At 36.4% G+C, this 22598-nt stretch overlaps 1 protein-coding gene across 4 annotated transcripts in view; it reads right to left on the reverse strand.

Annotated features, from left to right (window-relative positions):
• Positions 1-22598, reverse strand: part of LOC118532776 (putative ATP-dependent RNA helicase DDX60) — a 110795-nt gene that overhangs the window by 19766 nt on the left and 68431 nt on the right. For 3 of the 4 annotated variants that reach the window (XM_078069419.1, XM_078069418.1, XM_036087552.2), the window contains 8 exons: positions 19000-19158; positions 15776-15923; positions 14240-14392; positions 11942-12046; positions 10164-10364; positions 5002-5106; positions 4597-4738; positions 2827-2948 (listed from right to left, as the gene is read on the reverse strand). In XM_078069419.1, the coding sequence (XP_077925545.1) occupies positions 2827-2948; positions 4597-4738; positions 5002-5106; positions 10164-10364; positions 11942-12046; positions 14240-14392; positions 15776-15923; positions 19000-19158 (1135 nt within the window). Of the gene's footprint in view, positions 1-2826; positions 2949-4596; positions 4739-5001; positions 5107-5162; positions 5676-10163; positions 10365-11941; positions 12047-14239; positions 14393-15775; positions 15924-18999; positions 19159-22598 lie in introns of those variants that run through there. The other variant, XM_078069420.1, reaches the window with a different exon arrangement.

Consider the following 22598-nt stretch of genomic DNA (forward strand, 5'->3'; position numbering starts at 1 on the left):
ATTCTGATGTATATATCCAAAAGAATTGAAATAAGGATCTTGAAGAGATATCTGTACTCCCATGTTCACTGCAAAATTGTTCACAATAAGCAAGATATGGAAACAAACCAAATGTCCATCAACAGATGAACGGATAAGGTAATGTGGTATATACATACAACAGAATATTATTCCATCTTTAAAAGGAAGAAAATCTTTCCATTTGCAACAACATGGATGAACCTAGAGGATATTATGCTAAGTAAAATAAGCCAGTCACAGAAGGACAAGTAATTCATGATTTCATGTAATGGAATTTATATCTTATAAATTCTACTTATATTCCACTCATATCTTAAATAGTCAAACTCATAGAAGCAGAGACTAGAATGATGACTGCCAGGGCCTGGGTGGAGGAAGAAATGGGGAATTGTTTTTCATTGGATATAAAGTTTCTGTTATGCAAGATAAATAAATTCTAGAGACCTACTGTACAACAAAGTACCTATAGTTAGCAATACAATATTGTAAACTTTAAAATACATAAAGAGGATAAATCTCATGTTAAGTGTTCCGACCAAAAAAAAAAAGGAAAAAGCCACCTCACACACAAGGAATATGGGATGTGATAAATATGTTTAGTACCTTGGTTGTAGTGATGGTATCATGGGTATATGCATATGTCCAAACTCATTAAGACATATACGTTAAATGTGTGCAATTCCTTGTATATCAATTATACCTCAATAACAATAAAGCTAAAAAAAGTAGATATATGCATACTCTCCTGATATGTTATTAAATCAATCACAATATATTTATCCTATTTTAAATTATGTTTAAAACATATTCAAAATATACGTACATATTTATGTACGAAAATAGAGTAGGATGAAATTATTGCCCATTTTTTTCTAGCTTCAGTTATTTTGGTTAAAAAGTCAGCTATCAATATTATTGCTTTTTTTTCAAGGAAATCCCTGTTTCAGCTCTAGCTGGTTTATGATTTTCTCTTTGTTTTTGACTTTCAGTAGTTTTAGTTTAATGTTCATATTTATCCATTTATTTATGTTATATTTGGGGTTTTTTTCACCATAAATTGTTTACAAAAGGACCTGATGAGCTTCAAATGACGTTATCTTCCACCAGAGTGAGTTCTCCCATTTTTTTGTTTGGTTACATGATTGAAGATGTGATCACTTCAGTCCAAGTAGAGACTAAAGTGGTATTGTTGGTATTGCTGGTATTGTTTTCCAGTTTTATTAAGTTCCAGTCTATACCTGATATAACTCTATTCCTGGGTCATGACCCTCTTGGACCTTGAGTATGAGACTGGTGGGTCTCGTTTTCTCAGTCCTAAAAGACTTCCAAAGATCTACCTTTTTCCTACAGAGCTTCCTAAACCTTCTACATCTTCCAGCTCTAAAGCTTTCAAAAATGTCTTCAGGGGCATAAATAAATGCAGAACCTTCCTTCTAGTGGCTTTTTACTTAATAATTGCCACAAGACTGCAAAAAATTTGGTGTAGTACTCCAACATTTCATGCAGATCTGGTACTCAGTAAACATCCTCAGTAAACTCATAGAAACACTATGTCTCCCAAGTTTCTGTCACTCTAGTCCCATGTGGTCACTAAAAGCTTTAATAATTTTTTTAATCTCATAGAAGAGGCTCTCTGTATATGCTAAGTACAATTTTCAAACCATGTCCAGAATCAACAAATTCTTTGTGAGGAAACCACGATTAAAGATTCCCATCACACCATTAGTAAGTTCTTGCCATTTTACAATTTTAGCCAGCCAAATCCCCATTGTTTCCACAGCTTTCTGTTGCAATACGAATGATAACCACTTACTATATCCATCTGGAAGCACACAAATTTCCAATAACCTTTAAAAAAGAGAGAGAGAAAGAGACTGATAGAGAGCAAGAAAGACAGGAGGCCCCCACACAAAACCTTCCTTTACTGTATATTTTTATGATGTCTTTCTTTGTGAGAATTTAGATACTGACTTTTCTAAGTTAAATATAAATTATTTAAAAAAACAAATAATACTTCAAGAATTTACATGTGATGAAAAAATGTGAAGATGATAGGTCAATGACTAAAGTTGTGTTCACTGGTCAAGAGAACATTCTGAAGGCTAAGATTTGTAATTTGACATTGTGGAGTTAGACAATATAGATTTAACTCATCTCTTTTTGTTCCTTGTAACATTTTACTAAGGTTATTTAGTATAACCTGCTTATCCCACTTTCTCAGATTCTAGTGGGGTATATTAGTAACAGTATTTGATGTTGATTTAATAATAGCAAATCCTGATCAAAGAATATGTTGCAAATAAAATTGGAAAAGAGTTTTCCTGCTTTTATTCTATGTGGGTCAAGGAATTATTTCTTCAATGACTATTCTAATATTTTTTCAGTGAGGACATTATAGTTCACAACATATGCTTTTTGCGTGTAGCCCTACCTCAAGGTAAAAAGACCCTAAGGGAACTACAGATTCAATGATAGGAACTATTAGTTCATTTATTGTATAAATATCTACATTTTTTCTCTAGTCACTGAATACTATAATTTGATAGAGTCATACCATCAAATGGAAAACATGAGCAAAATTCTTTATCTTATTTTTCCTCAAGAAATTTAATCTCTTGATATATTTATATGGAGAGGCTTATGAATTAGAGGTTAAATATAACAGCGATTACAGAAAGAACAAACTATTATTCTATAAAACAAATGAACCCTATATTGATAAAATCCTACTGCCACTGAATCATTTATGGTAGGATCTACTTAATTACATTGATTATTTAATGTTATTAGAAGCATAAATTTTACCTTTGATTGATAAAACTTGACAGTAGTCTCCTGGAACTTTGCTGGAAGAGGTCTTCTTCCAAACAGATTTGCCAAGACTAACAATAGCTTTTCCATAACATCTTGAGAAAAATGTTTTGAGCCTATACAAAACAAAGTGCCTTGTTTAAATGTAAAAAAGTGTGTCAATCCCATTTTCAACATTTAAATTGAATGTTATACTGCATTTCATTTCATGGAAACTGAAAATATGTGACAAATACAGCAACCAAGGAATGACTATATCTGCTGACAGTTTACATTTGTGCCTTCTTTTTCATTCTTGCTACTCCCACGCTAGTTCGGACCAAAATCATTCCAACCACAAATTGCCTCATCTCCTTACTGGATTCTACCCACCCCACGCCCCTCCAACTTCAGGCTATGATCAGTTTTCCTAAAGCATTTTATGATCATATCTTTCACCCATTCAAAAATCTCTGATTGCATCTCAATGCCTCATAAACAAAATCCAACCTCCCCAGCCTAGCATTTAAGGCTTTCCAAAATTCAGCCCACAAATAACCTCCCAGCCTTATCTCCCTGTCTTACCTTCTTGCCACTCATATTAAGATACCATCAACTTGACTTATTTTCTGTCTTTCACAACACATGAGCATTACACTGCAGTGATTAAAAAGGTCACACCTTTTATAACTTGGGCTCTAGAGTCAGACTACTTATATTTGAATCTTGGCTCTGACACTTATTAAAATTGTGTGACCATGGCAATTTATTTAACTTCTCTGTGTCTGAGTTTCCTTACTTACAAAAGAGTGATAGTCCATATTATGTGCCTCATAAAGTTATCAAATTTTCTATATCCATGATTATAATAGCATACACCCTCCCACCCCACCCACACCCATACAGCAATGAACACAACTATACTTCCTGTTGCAGGAAATTATTTCTCCTCTTACAGAGTTTTTAGGGGGACAGAATTTCCTGAGTATTCTTGTTTCACAGAACAACGCATATTCAGAGCATAGTGACTAGACCTATTGCACAAAGTAAAGTGTTGCTGCTATCAGTTCATGACAGAAGATAAAGAAATGCTGTGAAAGGCACTGTATTTGCCAGGCATTAGGAAATATAACAAATTTAAGCACCAAAAGGAAAACATTTCTTATGGGGACACTGTTTAAGGGTCTATGGTTTAATTATAAAAATCAAAGGTTTTTAATTTTAAAAATGTATTAAACGGAATATTAGGCGGGCATTTAAAAGGAATTCACAAAAAGTTTACACGATATTGGCAAAACTATATTTCAGGGAAAACAAGATTCTAGATTATGCAATTAATATATCAGTTATTTAAAAATACTATATAGTTATATTCTAAGAAAATATGATTGGAAGAAAATATTCACAAATACTAATGGTGAACATTATATTTAACATAATGCCTTCCTATATCCCTTTTCTATGATGAGCACATACTACATTTAATTAAGAAAAAAAAATTTATTAAAAAATCATATATTTTTTAGTATGTTCTGAGTCCTGGAGTCCATAGATCACTAAAGTTCATAAGAAACTGACATTTTAAAATAGGTGTCACAAAATATGGTTGTCTCCCATATGATCTATATTAATAGGTATACAAAACTTTATTTTATCCAATTTCATATCTCTAAATTATCTAAATATTAACTTGTGTTTTCTTCGTAGAAAAAATTTTCCTAAGTGCTAGCTTCACTATAGTCTCTGTTACTCTTTTAAGATTATACACACAAACATCAAGCTTACCTTCTCTAGTTGGCTGACAGAGATTATGGAAAAGGCCTTTTACAAGAAAACTGACAAAAACAAGATTAGAAGGCTCATGATAATGCAAATGTGATACAAGTCCAGCAAACCCCATTGGTTTACCTTCTTGATCTAAATAGCCCTAAAGAACAAAAATAATTTATTAGTTTGACTCAATACATCCATTAATTAATAACTAACTTATTAAGTGCTAGTTTAAAACAGTATTTAATGCCAGTATAAGAGAGATTGGTAATCGTTACCTGGCCCAGTTGCGATAATTATATCAAGTAAAGAAATATTCATCATTGAATACAACCTTCTAAAGACCACAATTAATTCAGCATGATAAAAAATAAAGATAGTGCCATTCCTATTTCACAAAAAGACAAAGGACAATCATACCTGTTTCACAAGGAATTGCAAAGAAAACAAGAAATAAAGTTTTAACATCTTCATGACTCTGGGTTTTTTGAAGGACAGCAATGAATGCTTTAGCACTGACAGCACCTTTAAAGAAGAATAATTCACACCATGTTAGTTTTATGAAATATATTTTTAAATAATAATATAAGTATATTATAATTTTAAATTTTTTCTTACGATGTTTTGACATCTTAAAAAAACCTTTTTGAAAAAAACAAACAAACAAACAAAAAACTTTTCTGGTTGGGAAGAGACTGTCCCTTCCCGGGCTAGCTAAATCCTAAAGATAACAACAACTTGCCTAAAAGCATGCCTATCATATACAAACCAACCAATCCCAAGTTTATACCCCCAACTACTTCCTTCCCTAATTCTCACACATCTAGCCAATACTTCTTGTGTCCTAAATCATCCCAGAGCAAGGTCCCAGGCAACAAGAGGCCACCTGCACAGCCCCAAACCCAGCAGAATTATTCAAACTAGCCTGTCCGGGGCGCCTGGGTGGCTCAGTCGTTAAGCGTCTGCCTTTGGCTCAGGTCACGATCCCAGAGTCCTGGAATTGAGCCCCACATCGGGCTCCTTGCTCCGCGGGAAGCCTGCTTCTCCCTCTCCCAGTCCCCTTGCTTGTGTTCCCTCTCTCGCTGTGTCTCTCTCTGTCAAATAAATAAATAAATAATCTTTTAAAAAAAATAAAAAAATAAATAAACAAACTAGCCCGTCCTTAACTGCTTACTCTGCCCTGTCTTGCCTTTTCCATAGAAACTATAATAAAGGCAGGTCACCTAAACCTTCCTACAGCTCCTGTCTTTCTCCTGCTGACCAGCCTGGTACCCTTCACATATAGTCCCACATAGTGTGCCCTGACTCCTGTCTCTGAGGCTTATACTTTATTCTCCTGAAATTTACCTCTGTCTCCTCCCGTCGCTGCACCTATCACATAAAAGAATATAAAACAATAGGATAGATATTACCCATATCTATTATACCACACAGATTCCTGCAATATATAAGACTCAGTTAAATTTCACATTATTTGCTTTACCATCTTCTTACATGGCACATCCTTCCTTTAACAAATAGAACATATAAAACAGAATCATCAGAAATGACACATATTGCCAAAAATTCTGATAATGAATGTAAACCCAGTTTAAGAGCTTACAGCTCTAGGTTTATTCTAGAGGAAAACAAGATATGCTATTGCATTCCCTGCAGTGTTGTGGCAAAAATAATAGAACTAGGTTGATTAAAACAAAAGTAATAAAAATATTGCTTGGTTGGGGCACCTGGGTGGCTCAGTCGTTAAGCGTCTGCCTTCGGCTCAGGTCATGATCTCAGGGTCCTGGGATCAATCCCTGTGTCAGGCTCCATGCTTAGTGGGGAGTCTGTTTGAGGATTTCTGTCCCTCTCCTTCCGCCCCTCCCCCGCTCATGCTCTCTCTCTCTCTCTCTCTCTCTCTCTCTCTCTCTCTCTAAAATAGATAAGTCTTTAAAAAGAGAAAAAGAGGGGCGCCTGGGTGGCTCAGTCGTTAAGCGTCTGCCTTCGGCTCAGGTCATGACCCCAGGGTCCTGGGATCGAGCCCCGCATCGGGCTCCCTGCTCAGCGGGAAGCCTGCTTCTCCCTCTCTCACTCCCCCTGCTTGTGTTCCCTCTCTCGCTGTGTCTCTCTCTGTCAAATAAATAAATAATCTTTTAAAAAAATATTGCTTGGTTTTTGGGGTAAAACAGCACTGAGATAGCAGTTCAGATAACCTTTTAGCTGCCCACTAAAACATCTATGAGGTTCCAATAAAAGGAAAATTTCCTGACATCACCAAATTTAAGCCTGGCTACCATTAGGCCTGAGAGTTTGTAGAACCTGGGAAGAGTCTGTACTCATTGTAAGGCCAATGGACAATGTAAAAAGAAGGTGGGAGGATACAGATGAGAAAAAGAAGGGAGATAGGAAGGGGGACATGGTGTACCTCACCTTTACTCTAGGATGATTCTTTTTGAGAGTGCCAAAAATGCCCTTTCCTACTACCTCTCTCTCTCTCTCTGTTGCTCGACATTTAGTCATAGATGGCAACAGCAAGAAAACAGCTGAGTAGTAAGAGGGTGAGCAACTCATCGTGGTTCACTGTAATCTTAGAGATGTAGACACATAACTAAAGTCATATTAAGATGGTAAGGACCCTGAGAGCAATGCATACCATAGTTTTTAGTGACGAATGACATCCACATGATCAATGTGGCAGTGAGACTGGCAAAAGTGGATCAATAACCTTTCAGTCCAGAAAATCTACGTAAGTTTAAAATCTACTAAACACTAACATTTGGGCCAAAAGCTATTCATCTAGCCTCACATTTAATAGGGTATTTGAATAGCACTTAGGTAGCCAGGGAGAAGCCAGAGTGAAATCATACATCCTATTCTTTGGCAATCCATCAGACTTAGAAAAATGTACCTATATTCAAAAGTGAGAAAATAGAAAAACCCACAATAGATCAACTCTTTATAAGAAAATTGATCACCTTCCTAAAATACTAAAATATGCTAAAAATATTTATTAAATGTCTATACCAGGAACTAAGACAACCATCTTTGGCCACAGAGTGCTTATATTCCAGTGGAAAATATAGAGAAAATAAATAAAAACATTGATAGATAGATAGATGATAGATAGATAGATAGAAAGATAGACAGATGATAGATGATAGATATTTGATGTTATGTAAGGAGTGATACATGCTATATATAAATGAATACGGATCATAGTGCAGCAGACAGGATATACATTTACAATTTAGAAAGCACAGTGGACAGTAGGCTTCACTGAGAGTAACGTTAGAGCAAAAACTGGAATGAGATAAAGGAGTGAGGTATGTAATGTGCCTGAAATATCCATGGAGCAGGGAGTGGGCTCATGTGGGAGAGCAGGAACAGGTTAGTTCAACAAGATAATCAGGGATCAGGTTCTGCAGAACCACCATAAAAACATTGGCTTTTACTCTTAAACAAAAAAAAAGGGGGGGAGCTGACCTATAAAAATTGTTTTCTTTATGCAGCAAAAAGTTTTTTGAAAAATTATTTGGCATCCTCAATGGATACCATAAGATATGACCTCTACAAGACAAGGCAAAACAGCATAAGGTAAATGGACAATTATAAATTGACATTAAAAATACTTTATTAATATGTAAAAGAGTGATATAAGAAATAGTGAAGAATTTCAGGAAATTAAAATTCCACATGTGTATTACTAAAGAGCAGAACTGAAACTCTGGAGAGCAGCATCAGCAATGTGAAAGATAAACTTCACATGTTTTCTCATAATGAAGAAAAACATAGCATTGGAGTACAGAAAAAGAATTTTTGATTTAAAAATTATAACACTTCCTGAAAAGAAATTGAAAAAATTAAAACAGAAGCAAATATCAAAGATTTAATTTAAGATATCTCTTCTTCGTTCCAAAACTACTTGAGCATTATTCAATGCAAATGTATTTAGCAGTACTGAATCGTACACTTAAAAATGGTTAAGATGGTAAATTTCATGTTATTTTTATTTTACCACAATTTTAAAAACTGAGCATGAAGCTTCCTATGAGCATGCTTCATGTAAGCATGGAAATTCAAAGTTCTTAGCATATAACTAAAACATCAATTTAAAAAATGACCCACAAAACAAGAAATCCTGGGGAAAAGAATTTTAAATATAAGGATTTTTTTAGAAGATTCATATAAATACATAGGCAGAAAAAAATCAAATTAACTACAAGAAAGCAGGAATTACATGGTTCCACAGGGGAGACTAAAAGAGTCTAGTCCACTGTAACAGTACATGCCGGAGGTAATGAAACTGTCTTAGTTTGATGTGATGAGTAAAGAGAATATTCTAAGAATTTTATGTCCATACTTGAGCCTTTTATGTGTGAAGATTGCAGATAGATCTTCTCAAACATGCCATCAAACATGCCAAGGCAAAGAAAATAAACCACTCCAATAAACTTTCTTTAAAAATCTTTAAACGCTCGCTAAAAGATGTATTCTTCTCTCCAACACAGAAGTAAAAATTAAGTATGCAGAAATGGGGAAGTTTGGGTCTAAAATGATATGTGCCTGCTCTGTAGGACCATCAGCAACACAAGAGCCAACTCATCACGAAAGTCCTGAAAGAGTCCTCACATCAACAAACAGTATCTGATTTAATTGGGCATACTAATCAATATACAAAAACAATGCATCTTCATAAGGATGAAAACCAAGTTGTTTCATTATGAATTTTAAATCTTTCATTGTGAGATTAGACACAAAATATTTATCTCAGGAAAAACTTCAGGAAAAGTTTACAGTCATACCAATCAATATCTAATCAAATATATCAGTGTTTGAAAACCAAATGTACACCTATGCCAAAATACCAAAATGATAATATGACTGTCTTTGGATGATGAAACCTGGTATGGTTTTTGCTTTCTTTCAACCTTTTGCACTATGGTGAATTTGGATTACTTTGTTTTTTACAAAAAATAAACTCTTTTCTTATAAAATGATCACAACAAATCGTGTTCCTTTTGAAAATGGAATCTAATCCAGATCTTTTAAAATCTATAGCCAGGGGTGCCTAGGTGGCTCAGTGGGTTGAACATGTGACTCTTGATTTCACCTCAAGTCATGATCTCAGGGTCATGATCTCAGGGTTATGAGATCGAGCCCCGCATCAGGCTCTGTGCTCATCAGGGAGTCTGCTTAAGACTTCCTTTCCCTCTCCCTCTGCCCCTTCTCTCACTCATGCTCTCTGTCTCTGTCTCTCTCTCTCTCTCTCTGAGTAAATAAATAAAATCTTTAAAATATAAAATAAAATACAATCGATAGCCAGCACCCTTAACTACTATAGGACAATATCAATCACACATGAAAAAAGTAATCTTCAATTCCAAATGCCCATCCAGCACAAATTCTACGACTGATAGAGGAGACAAACAAAACTAATTATTATTCTCTCACTCTGCCCAACCCTATACTATGCAAGACATTGCAAAGCATAAAAAACTGATGAAACTGAAAAGTTATTGCTACAGATTTCTAAAGAAGAGCAAACCTAACCACAGCCAAGCCAGTAGTGAAGACTCTACCTCAGAAAATGTCAAGCACAGTACCTTTGCTTTAGCATCCTCTGGGTCATCTCCTTTGGAAGCCAACAGCATGAGTCGCAGGACCAGGGTAATGTCGAGAGGGAATTGTCCTCTCAGTTCAGGAACATTGGATTTAATGAGTTTTTCTATTTTGGGCAATGGAATATCAAAGAAATACACATCTCCCAGCAGGTCTTGACCTCGTCTTCCAGCACGTCCAGACATCTGGAAACAGAAGAGAATCACAAAGTAAAACTTCCCTAAATACTTTCTCCATCACAGTATAAGAATTGAGCCTTTTACATGGGGTTGTAGCAAGTAAATTGTGCATATGTCCAACCATTATATAAACTGAAACTAAAATCCAATGGTGTAGCACTTAGGAAATTTACCATGACTAAGACAGAGCTGAGAATGAGACATTTATCATTATTATACACTTATTTCATGCCAAAAATTGTGCTATATATTTATATCATGATATATAGATGAAACAGAGCACAAGAAGACTAGACCCTAATTTCAAATTCACTTACCACTGAACTAATTACACCAATTCTCTCCTTTCCCACTTCCTCTCCCTTGTTCCTTTCTCACACAGCAGTGTGTTGCATTACAAATCACCATAAAAATTGTGCACAAATTGAGGAATACATGAGTAAGATAAAATTCTGAAATTCTACTGGTAGCAAACAAACTCTTTATAGAAGTTGTATTAGTTCTCATATATTAAGTGCTTAGAAGGTGTTAAATCCTTTGAACTGTTTTTATACAGACCTCACAACAACAACCATATAAGGTAAATATAATCATTATCTCCATTTTATAATGTAGAAATAGGATCATGAGGGATAGAAGAAACTTGTTTGTAGTCAAACACCAGAAAGTGGAGGATCCAACTCACACCCTGGCATTTTGACTCCCAAGTTTATCATCTGAAACATCATAACACATAGGGTTCTGGAGAACCGTACTATGTGATTCCCAAAGATGATATGGGAGAGGAGAGCTCATGCAGAACACAGCCCCAGGAGGAGAGATCAGAAGGACAGGGGTTGGTAAAGTGGTGGGAAATAAGAGGGGTGTTATATTGGATAGGAACAAGGCCTACAAGAATAAGAAGTAAGTGTTTAGAGAGAAAGAGAGGGGGGCATTTTGATAAAAACTTGAATATTGGCTGATACCTAAAAATGATGCTGCTAGCAGAAATATTCATCAACTATTCCTGAGCAGGGAAGCCATATGAAGACACACTATACTGTGTACAGGACATAGCAAAGTAAGGAGAATTGAAAATCAAAAGAACCGTTTTAATAATACAAGGCCAAGAATGTATGATGAGAGATAGTGAAGACAGAAATTGCAAGGCAAAATCAAATACATGTAAGAGAATAAAGAAGTGGGCTTAACTCCAGGCTGCAAAATCATGTGCACAGGAAATGAACGAGTAAACATCCATCTAGCACCTTTGATATGTATCTTTCTTACAAATAACTTCATTTAATTCTTACAAATGTTGTGGGATAGTAACTGTCACCCCTATTCTGGAGATAGGAAAAAAAGGATCAGGCAGTTCAGTTGTCTCACCCAAAGTCACATATCTGGTTAGTGAAGGCCACATAATTCTGCGCTCATGTGCCTACCACTAGACTACAGCTAATCAAGAGAGTCAGGCACGAATGAATGCCAGGGTGTGCTAGCACATGAATTGCAATATATTTGTAAACTAACAGCTCACATTTTTTACCATTTTATGGCCGTACTTTCATAATGAAATAGTGAGTGTATGCATATTGTAATACCTGTCTGTAATTTAAAGCATCCAGATAGATTGAGTTTTGAGCAAAAACCACAGATTTACAAGGCATGTTGATTCCTAAAGCAAGTGTCCCAGTAGCTGTCACCACCTAGAAAGAGAATAAATCAATTCTTCATGAAAGAGCATTTCAACAGAATGCCATATAGTTACTGAAACTCTCTGCACTTCAATTGAACCCCAGTGGGAAAGCCAAAGATGCCCTATTTGATATTGGACCTCCACACTGACAAGAGTACCTGGCACTTGACAGGTGTTCAGTAACTTTCTTAATGAATGACTAAAAAAGGGAATTTCCTCATGGCAGGGTAATAATACTTTTACAAACCACCTTCTGGGATATTGCCTACTTCATCCACTACAATTTATTTGTGAAGGTTATTTCTATGGGGATAACATATCTTGTAATAAGGGCAAAACAAAGTTTCATTTTTCCCCCCTGAATTGCCTTGACAACTGACCAAAAATGGGAGTAGGGCAAACTTTAAGTTTCTTAAATGATCCAACTTTTGCTCATTCTCTCATATAATGTTGGGTATTTCTAATGGCCCTCTCTTTCTCTTTACATTGATTGTCATATATGCCATGGCTTAATGTTAATCTTTCAGTATATGGAATAATTCTCTCTAATTATTCTGTAACTGAGACCTATACATCTGTGAAAATGAAACACACTATTTATTAACTATTTTTCTAAAGTTCTTTAATAAAAACAAAAATGGGAAAAGAACATTAAATTTATACTATAAGTAGAATAAATACCTTTTTAAAAATGTGCTCTCTATAACAAAGCTATCACTATTTCCATATTGCCTTCTCTAGAGTGATCTAATTATTCATTCATTAAATCAATAGTAATTAAGCCACTACTATTTAACATATACTATTTTAGACACAAGATATGCCGATCAAAATAGGTGTGCCTCTTTTCCTCAATTTATAAGCATGTAGAAAATTTTGTCTCTAGTTACTGACCTTTTTTTTAAAAGAATGTATTTATTTATTTGAGAGATAGAGAGCTTGAGTGGAAAGGAGGGGCAGAAGGAGAGGGAGAAGCAGACTCCCTGTCAAGCAGGGAGCACGACTCAGGGCTCAATTCCAGGACCCCGGGATCAGGACCTGAGCTGAAGGCAAAATATTGAGGAAAGTTAAAAGGTAATTTTTTAATCTGGATAAAACCCAAAATATATTATTAACAACTTTGCTTAGCTTTTCTCTTAACTAATAACAAGTTTTTTATTTACTTTAAAAGTCAATAATTAGAAGGGTGCCTGGGTGGCTCAGTCGTTAAGCGTCTGTCTTCGGCTCAAGTCATGATCCCAGGGTCCTGGGATCCAGCCCCACATCAGGCTCTCTTCTCAGTGAGAAGTCTGCTTCCCCCACTCCCTCTCCCTCTGTGCTCTCTCTCTCTCTCTCAAATAAATAAAATCTTTAAAAAATACTACCTAGGGTATTATCCTCTCATTCTCTCCTCTCTCCATCCCCCTGCTTTTGAGCTCTCTCTCACTCTCTCTCTCTCACATACACAAATATAATATACATCACACAAAAAATTTTATATGGATAATTTAAAAAACTCAGAGGCTATCCTTAAATATTACTCAAGATCTAAATTAAGAAATTATGTTAATCCTCCATGTAGATTTATCGAGACTATCCCCATGCATCCTCATGTAAGATAATAAATAAAACAATAAGTGTTGGTTTTCAAGCTATTTAAGGTAATCTTCCTCTTGTCCACTATGAGTGATGGGAGAGAGAGCATTTAGGAATGACTCATCTAAAAACTGCCAAAATACGCAGTGGGTCCTGAGGAAGTGATACATTCTTGCTCTTACTTCAGCTATTATACTGAGAAAAGATTTGACCAAAACCGATTATAAGTGTCCTCTAAGCCCGTGAAAGAATGTTTGTAACCAAAATTATATGAACAGCTGACAAAATTCCCTAGATATTATAAATGAAAAAGCAAGGGATTGTTGTTCCAAGATCATAATAGGTATACTTCATTACAGAAATATCTGTATCTGTTTAGGGAATATTTTAATTCTTGACAAAGACATAAACTACATGATAAACTTCAAACCCCCTCCCTCAATTAAATGAGATGGAAGGATATGCAGTGATATCATGAGTTGTAAAAAAAAATAAATAAAAGATAAAATAATAAAATAATGAATAAAATATAATTAGATGAGAAAAAAAGTTACTATTTTCTCCTTTCATGGACATTCACTTTCATACAGACACAGCTTCAACTTTTAGAATGAAAAAATTTACCTACCCTAATAAAACCTTTCCTAAAAAGAATCTCAACTAACTGCTTTTCTTTGAAGTTTAAAGAGCTGTGATGATATCCAATACCCCTTCTTGCCAAAGCCCTCAGCTCTGCACCCTTTCTTGTGAATTTTACTCGATCAAACACCATCCGCAAAGTCTGAAAGAAACAACAGTATTAGGGATTTTGATCATTTATCTAAGTTTAATTTAAATCAGAATAAAATATTTAAAGAAAGTAGCAGTCATACTGTGTAATAGTTTGACTAAACGAAGCAACTACTTGAAATTGACTTTACATGAGTACAAAGAACATTTTATGGCAGCAACAGTAACTATAGGAAATATTCCCAAATTTTTGAACAGACTGTCTCTCACCGTTTCCCCCCACTTCAGGGGTGAATAGTACTGACAAAACAGTAGACAAAACACCCAGAGGAGGTGTGAGTGTATGACCTGCTCTTGCCTGAGGGAAGTCAGTTCTCTACTGGAGCCTTACAAGTTCTCCCTAGGGACAGAGAGAGAGAGAGAGAGAGAGAGAGAGAGAGAGAGAGGGACTTCTCCAGGAAGGCAGAGTGGGCTCCTTACCCCATATCGTCTGGGAGTGCTTACTCCTCACTGTAAATCAGTCACAAATGGCCTAAAAAATAACCATTCCCTAGGGGGGAAATCCACTTGTGTAGAGAGTTATACGTACAAAAACAAACACTGCTTATGAGAGGGCGAAAAAAAAGAAAGAAAAAAAAAACCTAAGCATCCAAAAGCAAAAGACACTTCGGTTGTGTAGTCATCCACGCAATGGAATATTGAGGAGCCATTCAAATGATGATATAAATTCATGGTTATTAAAAAGGAAGAAACTATGAAGTTTACAAAAAAAAAATATACAATAGAACTGTGTGTGTGAGTGTGTGTGTGTGTGTGTGTGTGTGTGTGTGTGTAGTCACAAATGAAAAAGATATAAAGGGTTCATCCAGAAGGGCAGTGTTTACTTCTGATTGATGACATTGTTTTTATTGTTACTAATTTGTATTTTCAAATTCATCTACCATAAGCATGAATTGTTTGCATTAAAAAAAATTTTACGGAAAAAATGGCATAGCGCTTTTATATTTCAATGTCTTTTGGTAGAATGTTTTAACTATAATATAGACAGCTTCTGATTTTGACAAATTCTGTGTACATTATTTAAATGGTATTGAACCACATGTACACAAATATTCAAATGAGGTGTATGGGATTTAAGTCTAGAATTCAGGCTGTGAAAAAGCCTTTCTGTGAAAGAAAAAATAATAAAAGGACAGACCCTCTCAGGAGTTAATTGTTAACAAGCAAGAGATAACCTATAAAACTTCTCCTGTCCTTTTTAGACATGCTCTGCAGAGCCCTCAAGACTTATGTGTAACTAGAAGGTCACATAGAGAGAATTCTATTCTATTAGAGATTGCATTTAGTTATTACATTCAGCACTGTCTATAACTGAGAAATAATGGTTGATGAGTGAAGTCATTTCCTGGAGGAGTATTTTATTCCAAGCACTGACCTCAGTGTCTATAGCTTTTTGATTAGCATATGTGCACTCCTGAGGGATTTCCAGGTTCTTCTCTAAAGTCTTGAGTAGATTATTATGTTCAGCTTCATGTATTAGGATTTGATCCATTTTTCTGGGATTTTTCTGGCTTTTTTCATCTCTGTTTGTAAAAATAAATTTTAAATAATGAATAGTCAGATTTGGCTATCATCATGAGCCCAAGACTTCCTAGATCCCCTCATCACCCAGACATTCACTTCTATATACATCTGTACTATTTTGACTCAGACTTCCTCTTCTAATGCTCTTCCTCATTAGCCTCTGGGACTTGGGGTCCTTCAGTAAACATTTCCCTATGTACCCATATCTTCCCTGAATGTTCCCTCCCCTCCTTGCTGCAAGTAGCCTTCTTACCAAATCCAATTCTCCCCAGATGACCTTGTTTCCCCTTGCTAAAGTGGTAATCATTTTCTCTTTTTCAGCCTTTAGGACACCAGGCTTGGAGGTAAGGTAAGTGTCCCCCCCTTGCTCCACATTGCCAATTTCAGGCCATTGTCCTTTCCTTGTGGTAGAGGCTACAACAGCTCTGAGTTTGGTTGCTAAGGAAGGGCTCTCAGCTACACTGTTCCCTGGAGAATTGTCCTCAACCTACAAGAGCTTCCTAGAAATGCCTGTGAGGTTACAACCTCTCTTGGGAGAGAGGAAGAAGCCTAAGGCCAGTAACTAATATGAGGTACAAAAATCAGCCACCTGGACCCAAGCTGGGACAATTCTGTGATGCTCCCAGATCTCTCTATTGGACGAGGCTTAGGCATGCACATCCATGCATATTTTCTTTACTTTCTCCCCCTCCCCTTTTATTTTTGCTTCCTTCACTTTCCCACAGGTCCCTCATAAGCACAGCCTTTCAATAAATCACCAACACAGATATCCCCATCTCAGAGTGTGCTAGTAAGGAATCTTACCTCAGACACGGTTGCATAAACCCTGGCTATGTCATCAGACCATATTATCCATTATCCCTCAATGTAACGGCCTTTTATAGATACCCAGATCACTTACCCTTTCTTTAATATTTTTACTTTGTCTCTTAGCTGTGAATTTAAGACAACTCCAAATATGAGAAGTATCTCATCGCTAAGAGCTCCCACCTCCAACTAACATTACCCTTAATTCAAGGGAGAATGATATGACCATGGAAAGGCTTGGCCCTAATGTTTGGAAAGCATGGGGCAGGGTACTAATGGAGGCCCACATATTGTTGTTTAACTATAAGTTTTGAATCAAGGTAACAAACTGCCAAATAAAATATATTCTCTCCTTCTACCTTAATAAATATAGCTCCATAATAATGTGGAATTTAAAAGGGTGAGAATGAGGGGCACCTGGGTGGCTCAGTCGTTAAGCGTCTGCCTTCGGCTCAGGTCATGATCCCAGGGTCCTGGGATAGAGCCCCGCATCGGGCTCCCTGCTCTGCAGGGAAGCCTGCTTCTCCCTCTCCTACTCACCCTGCTTGTGTTCCCTCTCTCGCTGTCTCTCTCTCTGTTAAATAAATAAATAAAATATTTTATAAATAAATAAATAAATAAATAAATAAATAAAAAGGTGAGAATGAGCTCCGGGTGGCCACGCCTCCTAATATCCACTGACTCCTAACATTATAGGAACAGATGCAGATAGAAGAGGGTCAGAGTGGTACTCTCCAAAACACAGGGCCCCCTCTTACTCTCCATATAATGATGGTACTGAACAAGGTATTAAAACATCTTTTATATTTTTATAGTTTGAATTGTTGGTCACTAATCCAATTTGAAATGATGCCCTGAAGAAAAGTTGTCTAAAGATCAGTTACTGAAAAGGCTCATACTTCCTATGCTGTCCCTATCTGGGCTCTTCACCTCCCTCTACTTCCAAGGAAACAGCACAACAGGCAGAGGGAAGATAAGAAGAAAGGTCAGCAGCAAATTATAGCTTGCTCTAAAATTTGAGAAATCTGAATCAGAGAAGCTCTAAAAACTGTGTCTACTTTGAAGAAATATCTGAGTTTTTTGATTGCTCAGATTCATTTAAAATATTTATGAAATGACTATTACCTACCAAACAATGTGCTGAGCACTGCAGATAAAAAGAGGAAAATACTAATAATGTAGAAAAAAGAAAGACAAATGAAAAATAACAGTAATGCATTATAATAACTGATCTACTAAATACTGAAAATGTAACAAGGACACAGAGAAAAAGAGTACTAAATTTAACTGGGAATTACAGCAAGATTCAGAGAAGAGATAGCAAAATTACGAGTATAAGCTTTGGGGGCAATCAGAAAGGAGTGTACCTAAGGCAGATGGATCAGATCATGGAAAAACATAGAGGTAGAAGAACAGGTCATGTAAGAGAACCATAAATGTTGATTATTATCAGAAGGGAGTGGTAGGAAGTAAAACTGGAAAAGTTAGGGCAAAGCCCAAAACCTGTTGACATACCAACAACATCCAAAAAATTTAGACTTTATCATCAAAGCAAGGAAGAAGGAAGAAAGAATATTGAACATTGGATAATTTAATTAATTTGAATGTTAGCAAGAGCAATTGTCAGCTACACTGGAGAGTAGGGAACCCTAAGGTTCTGGAGTCTAAAAAAAAGACCCTTGCAATCATTCAAGGAAGACATAATAAGCATCTACATCAGGCAACAAATAAGATAGAATAATAGGGAGACAATAAACATCTTGAAGTAGAGTTGTCAGGATTAGACATGAGAACAAGGAAGAGGAGTCAAAAGCAAAGTTCTATCAAGCATAAAACTGGCATTTCAATCAATTCTCAAATTCATTCGATGTTCACTTATGTGACCGTGATGATAAATCAGTGACACCTCCATATTGTGACCCAAGACAGCATGTTTTGACTTTGTTCTGAGGACTGACTGAGAGTTGGAGTCACATATGCTTATTTTGAGGGATGATTATGTCAGGTACATAATCCACCAATACTGATAAGCTGTGGTCCTGCCTCTCTGAAGTCCTAAATGAGACTCATCTATGCAACTAAAGAATATGTATATAAATATTATGACCACTTATCTTTATCCCATTCTCCCACCCAAATTTACACAATTTACAAATAAGTTCAAGCAATAACTAGAACTTCTTTGTAGCACATTCAATCTATGTTTCCGATTCGACTTGTGGAGTATTTTAACCCTTTAACCACTAATTTGTTTCATTAAATACTTACATTGTCTTTTGTTTCTCAATGGATTTTTTAACTTTTCGAAGTTTGTTAATCATGTCATAGGCTTCTTTATCAGCTTTAGGAGGTCTTTGTCTCCTTTGCTTTCTCTCCAGGAAACTTCTCACACATATAGCTGTTTGTTCTACATCTCTTAAGTTGAATCTATAAGCAAATGAAAAGACCACTTGCCTTGAAAACAGTGTCATAAATAAAATTCAAATCGTATTTCCATCTACTGTTAACATCCTGACATATACCTGTTGAGATTTTAATATCCATCTTTATGAGTTTTATCCTGAATAGGCACACAAGGTATTCTGGGTCAGCAGACTCCTTATTAACTACATTATAGTAAACAGTTAGTTCCTCTCTTTGTTGAGACCTTACCCCTAAGGCAACAATGAGAGCCCATGAATATTTTTCCTGTAAGAGTAGGTAAAATACTCCACAGGTAATGGACAGAGAACAATGGATTTTCTCTATTTATATACAGAAAAGGGATTGCCTCCCCAAAACAAGGTGAGAAAAAGAAGTTTAAAAACAAAAAAGAATTATGCTCTTTTATTTGTATTGTTGTAGTTGCTCTTGTATTTAATTCCACTCAAATTTAGGCCTTTCTCCTAATAGAATCAAAGGCCCTTAGCATTATATAAATATGTGTAAGTTCAGATTACACAAATCTTTTGTGAATTTTAGAGACTCCTTTGTTTTTTTCCATTTTTATTGAAATATAATTGACATGTAACATTGTGTAAGTTTAAGGTGTACAGCATGATGATATGATACATCTGCATATCACAAAGTGATTACCATAATAAGGTCAGTTAACACATCTATCACCTCTGGTGGCTACCTTTTGTGTTAGTCTGAAAAGATTTAAGATCTACTCTTTTAGCAACATTGAAGTGTACAATACAGTATTATTAGCTATAGTCAACATGCTATACATTATATCCCCAGAACTTATTCATCTTATAACAGGAAGTTTGTACCCTTTGACCAACATCTCTCCATTTCTCTCACTCCTACCCCCTTGAGACCCTGGCAACCACCAATCTACTCTCTGTTTCTATGAGTTCAGCTTTTTTAGATTCTATATATAAGTGAGATCATACAGTAAAATTTTGCTCTTAGGCAGGAATGGTATACTGATGAAGTAAGGATTAAATAAATGGCAGTCTATGACACATGGCAAGAAATTTTATATAGTAGACAATAAAATAATAAAGTTAGTAAACACTTAAACATGCTATTTTTCAGACACTAAGTATCATAAATATATTAATTCATTTTGTACTCACAATCACCCTATGAGGAAAGCACCATTATTTTCCCTATTTCATAGATGAGAAAATGGATATATAAAGAGATTAAGTGATCTGTCCAGGATTCCACAGCTTGTATGTGGAGAGTCTGGCCTCCAAAGCCCATGTTCTTAGTCATGAAATCATGTTACTTCTTTTTTTATTTTAATGCAATTTACTTTATCTAGGTGTACATTCTGTATGAAATGGCATCATTTTCATCATAGAACTTCATGTTTTAAAATCTAGATCACTTGGGGGAGGGAGGAGCAAGATGGCGGAGGAGTAGGAGACCTAAATTTCCTCTGGTCCTAGGAATTCAGCTAGATAGGGATCAAACCATTCTGAACACCTACGAACTCAACAGGAGATCGAAGAAAAGAACAGTAACAACTCTCTGAACAGAAAAGTGACCACTTTCTGGAAGGTAGGACGAAAGGAGAAGTGAATCTGAAGTGATATTTGGGAAGATAGATGGCGGGGGAGGGGGCCTCAGTCAGCCACTACCAGCAAGTGATAGAGCCACGGAGCATAAAATCTGAACTTTTAGAAGTTGGCTTCGCTGAGGGACATGGCTCCAGTGGCTAAAGGTGGGGTGGAACCCTCACTGAGACAGTGTGGTCTCAGGACCCTCAGGGTCACAGAAAGACCAGGGGTGCCTGAGTGCGGCAGAGCTCCCAGGTATCAAAGCGGGGAAGCTGGCTGCAAAGACAGAGCAGAGGAGTGGGCTCTCAGCTCGGGGTTGCCATAAACCGTGATCCGTGGCACAGTCAGGCCACTGCTCCTCCAGCAGGGACACAACAAGCTGCAGATCCGGGGAGACTCCCCTTCCTCCCCTGGGAACAGCGGTGTGGGAGCGCACCACAGGAATCTGCTGGGTTTGGAGACTCTACACGGGGGTCGGGTACCAAAGATAGAAACGCTTGGTAGCAGGCCGGGTGAGCACGGAGTTCGGCCAGAGACCAGGGAGATGGGAGTGATTGACTGCTTTTCTCTGAGGGCTCACTGAGGAGTGGGGCCCTGAGTTCTCAGCTCCTCTGGGGTGGAGATTGGGAAGCCTCCATTTCACTCTTGTCCTCCAAAGCTGTATAGAAAGCTTGCAGGGAACAAAAGCTACAGAGAGCTAACCAAGCTGATTGCTTAGCCCAGACCAGCAAGGGCAGGGCAATTCCGCCTCCAGCAAAGACATTTGGGAACCATAGCAACAGGCCCCTCCCCCAGAAGATCGGCAAGAACAGCCAGCCAAGACCAAGTTTACCGATCAATGAAAATGGCAGAACTCCAGCACTAAGGAATACCGCACATAGAATTCACAGCTTTTTTCCCATGACTCTTTAGTCTTTCAAAGTTTTTTTTTTAACTTTCTTTTTCTTTTTTTTTGAATTTTTCTTTTTCCCTTTTTCAACCAACATCTTATCAGTCCCTTTTTTAAAAATCTTTTTTATTTTTCATTTTTAGAGTCATATTCTATCCCTTCATAGTAGTTAACCTTATTTTTGGTGTATATATATATATGGTTCTCTCTTTAAAATTTTGGGATACAGTTTCTTCTAACAGACCAAAATATACCTTAAATCTCTAGTGTATGGCTTTGTCCTAGTCACCTGCCTGATCACATTCTCTCCCTTTTTCTTTTTTTAAATCCTCTTCTTTCTTTTTTCAACCAACTTCTTATCAATTCCTTTTATAAAGTTTTTACAATTTTCATCTTTACAGTCATATTCCATCCCTTCATTGTATTTACCCTTATTTTTCTACATATATAGGTTTTTCTTTCTTTAAAATTTTGGGAGGCACTTTCTTCTAACAATCCAAAATACACCCAAAATCTAGCGTGTGGCACTGATCTATGCACCAGACTGAACATATTTGATCATATTCTGTTTTTTTTTGGGGGGGGGTTGCTTGTTAGTTTGTTTTTATCTTTTTCTTTTTCTTTTTTCTTTTTTTCCCTTTCTTTTCCCCCGGTTTCAGGTCTCTTCTGATTTGTTTAGTGTATATTTTTCTGGGGTCGTTGTTACCCTGTTAGCATTCTGTTCTCTCATTCATCTATTCTCCTCTGGACAAAATGACAAGATGGAAAAAATCACCTCAAAAGAAAGAACAAGAGGCAGTAATGACTGCCAGGGACCTAATCAATATGGACATTAGTAAGATGTCGGAACTAGAGTTCAGAATGACAATTTTAAAGATACTAGCTGGGCTTGAAAAAAGCATGGAAGATATTAAAGAAACTCTTTCTGGAGAAATAAAAGAACTAAAATCTACCAAGTCGAAATCAAAAAGGCTATTAATGAG

The sequence above is a fragment of the Halichoerus grypus genome, chromosome 3, assembly GCF_964656455.1.
Source record: "Halichoerus grypus chromosome 3, mHalGry1.hap1.1, whole genome shotgun sequence".
Taxonomy (NCBI): domain Eukaryota; kingdom Metazoa; phylum Chordata; class Mammalia; order Carnivora; family Phocidae; genus Halichoerus; species Halichoerus grypus.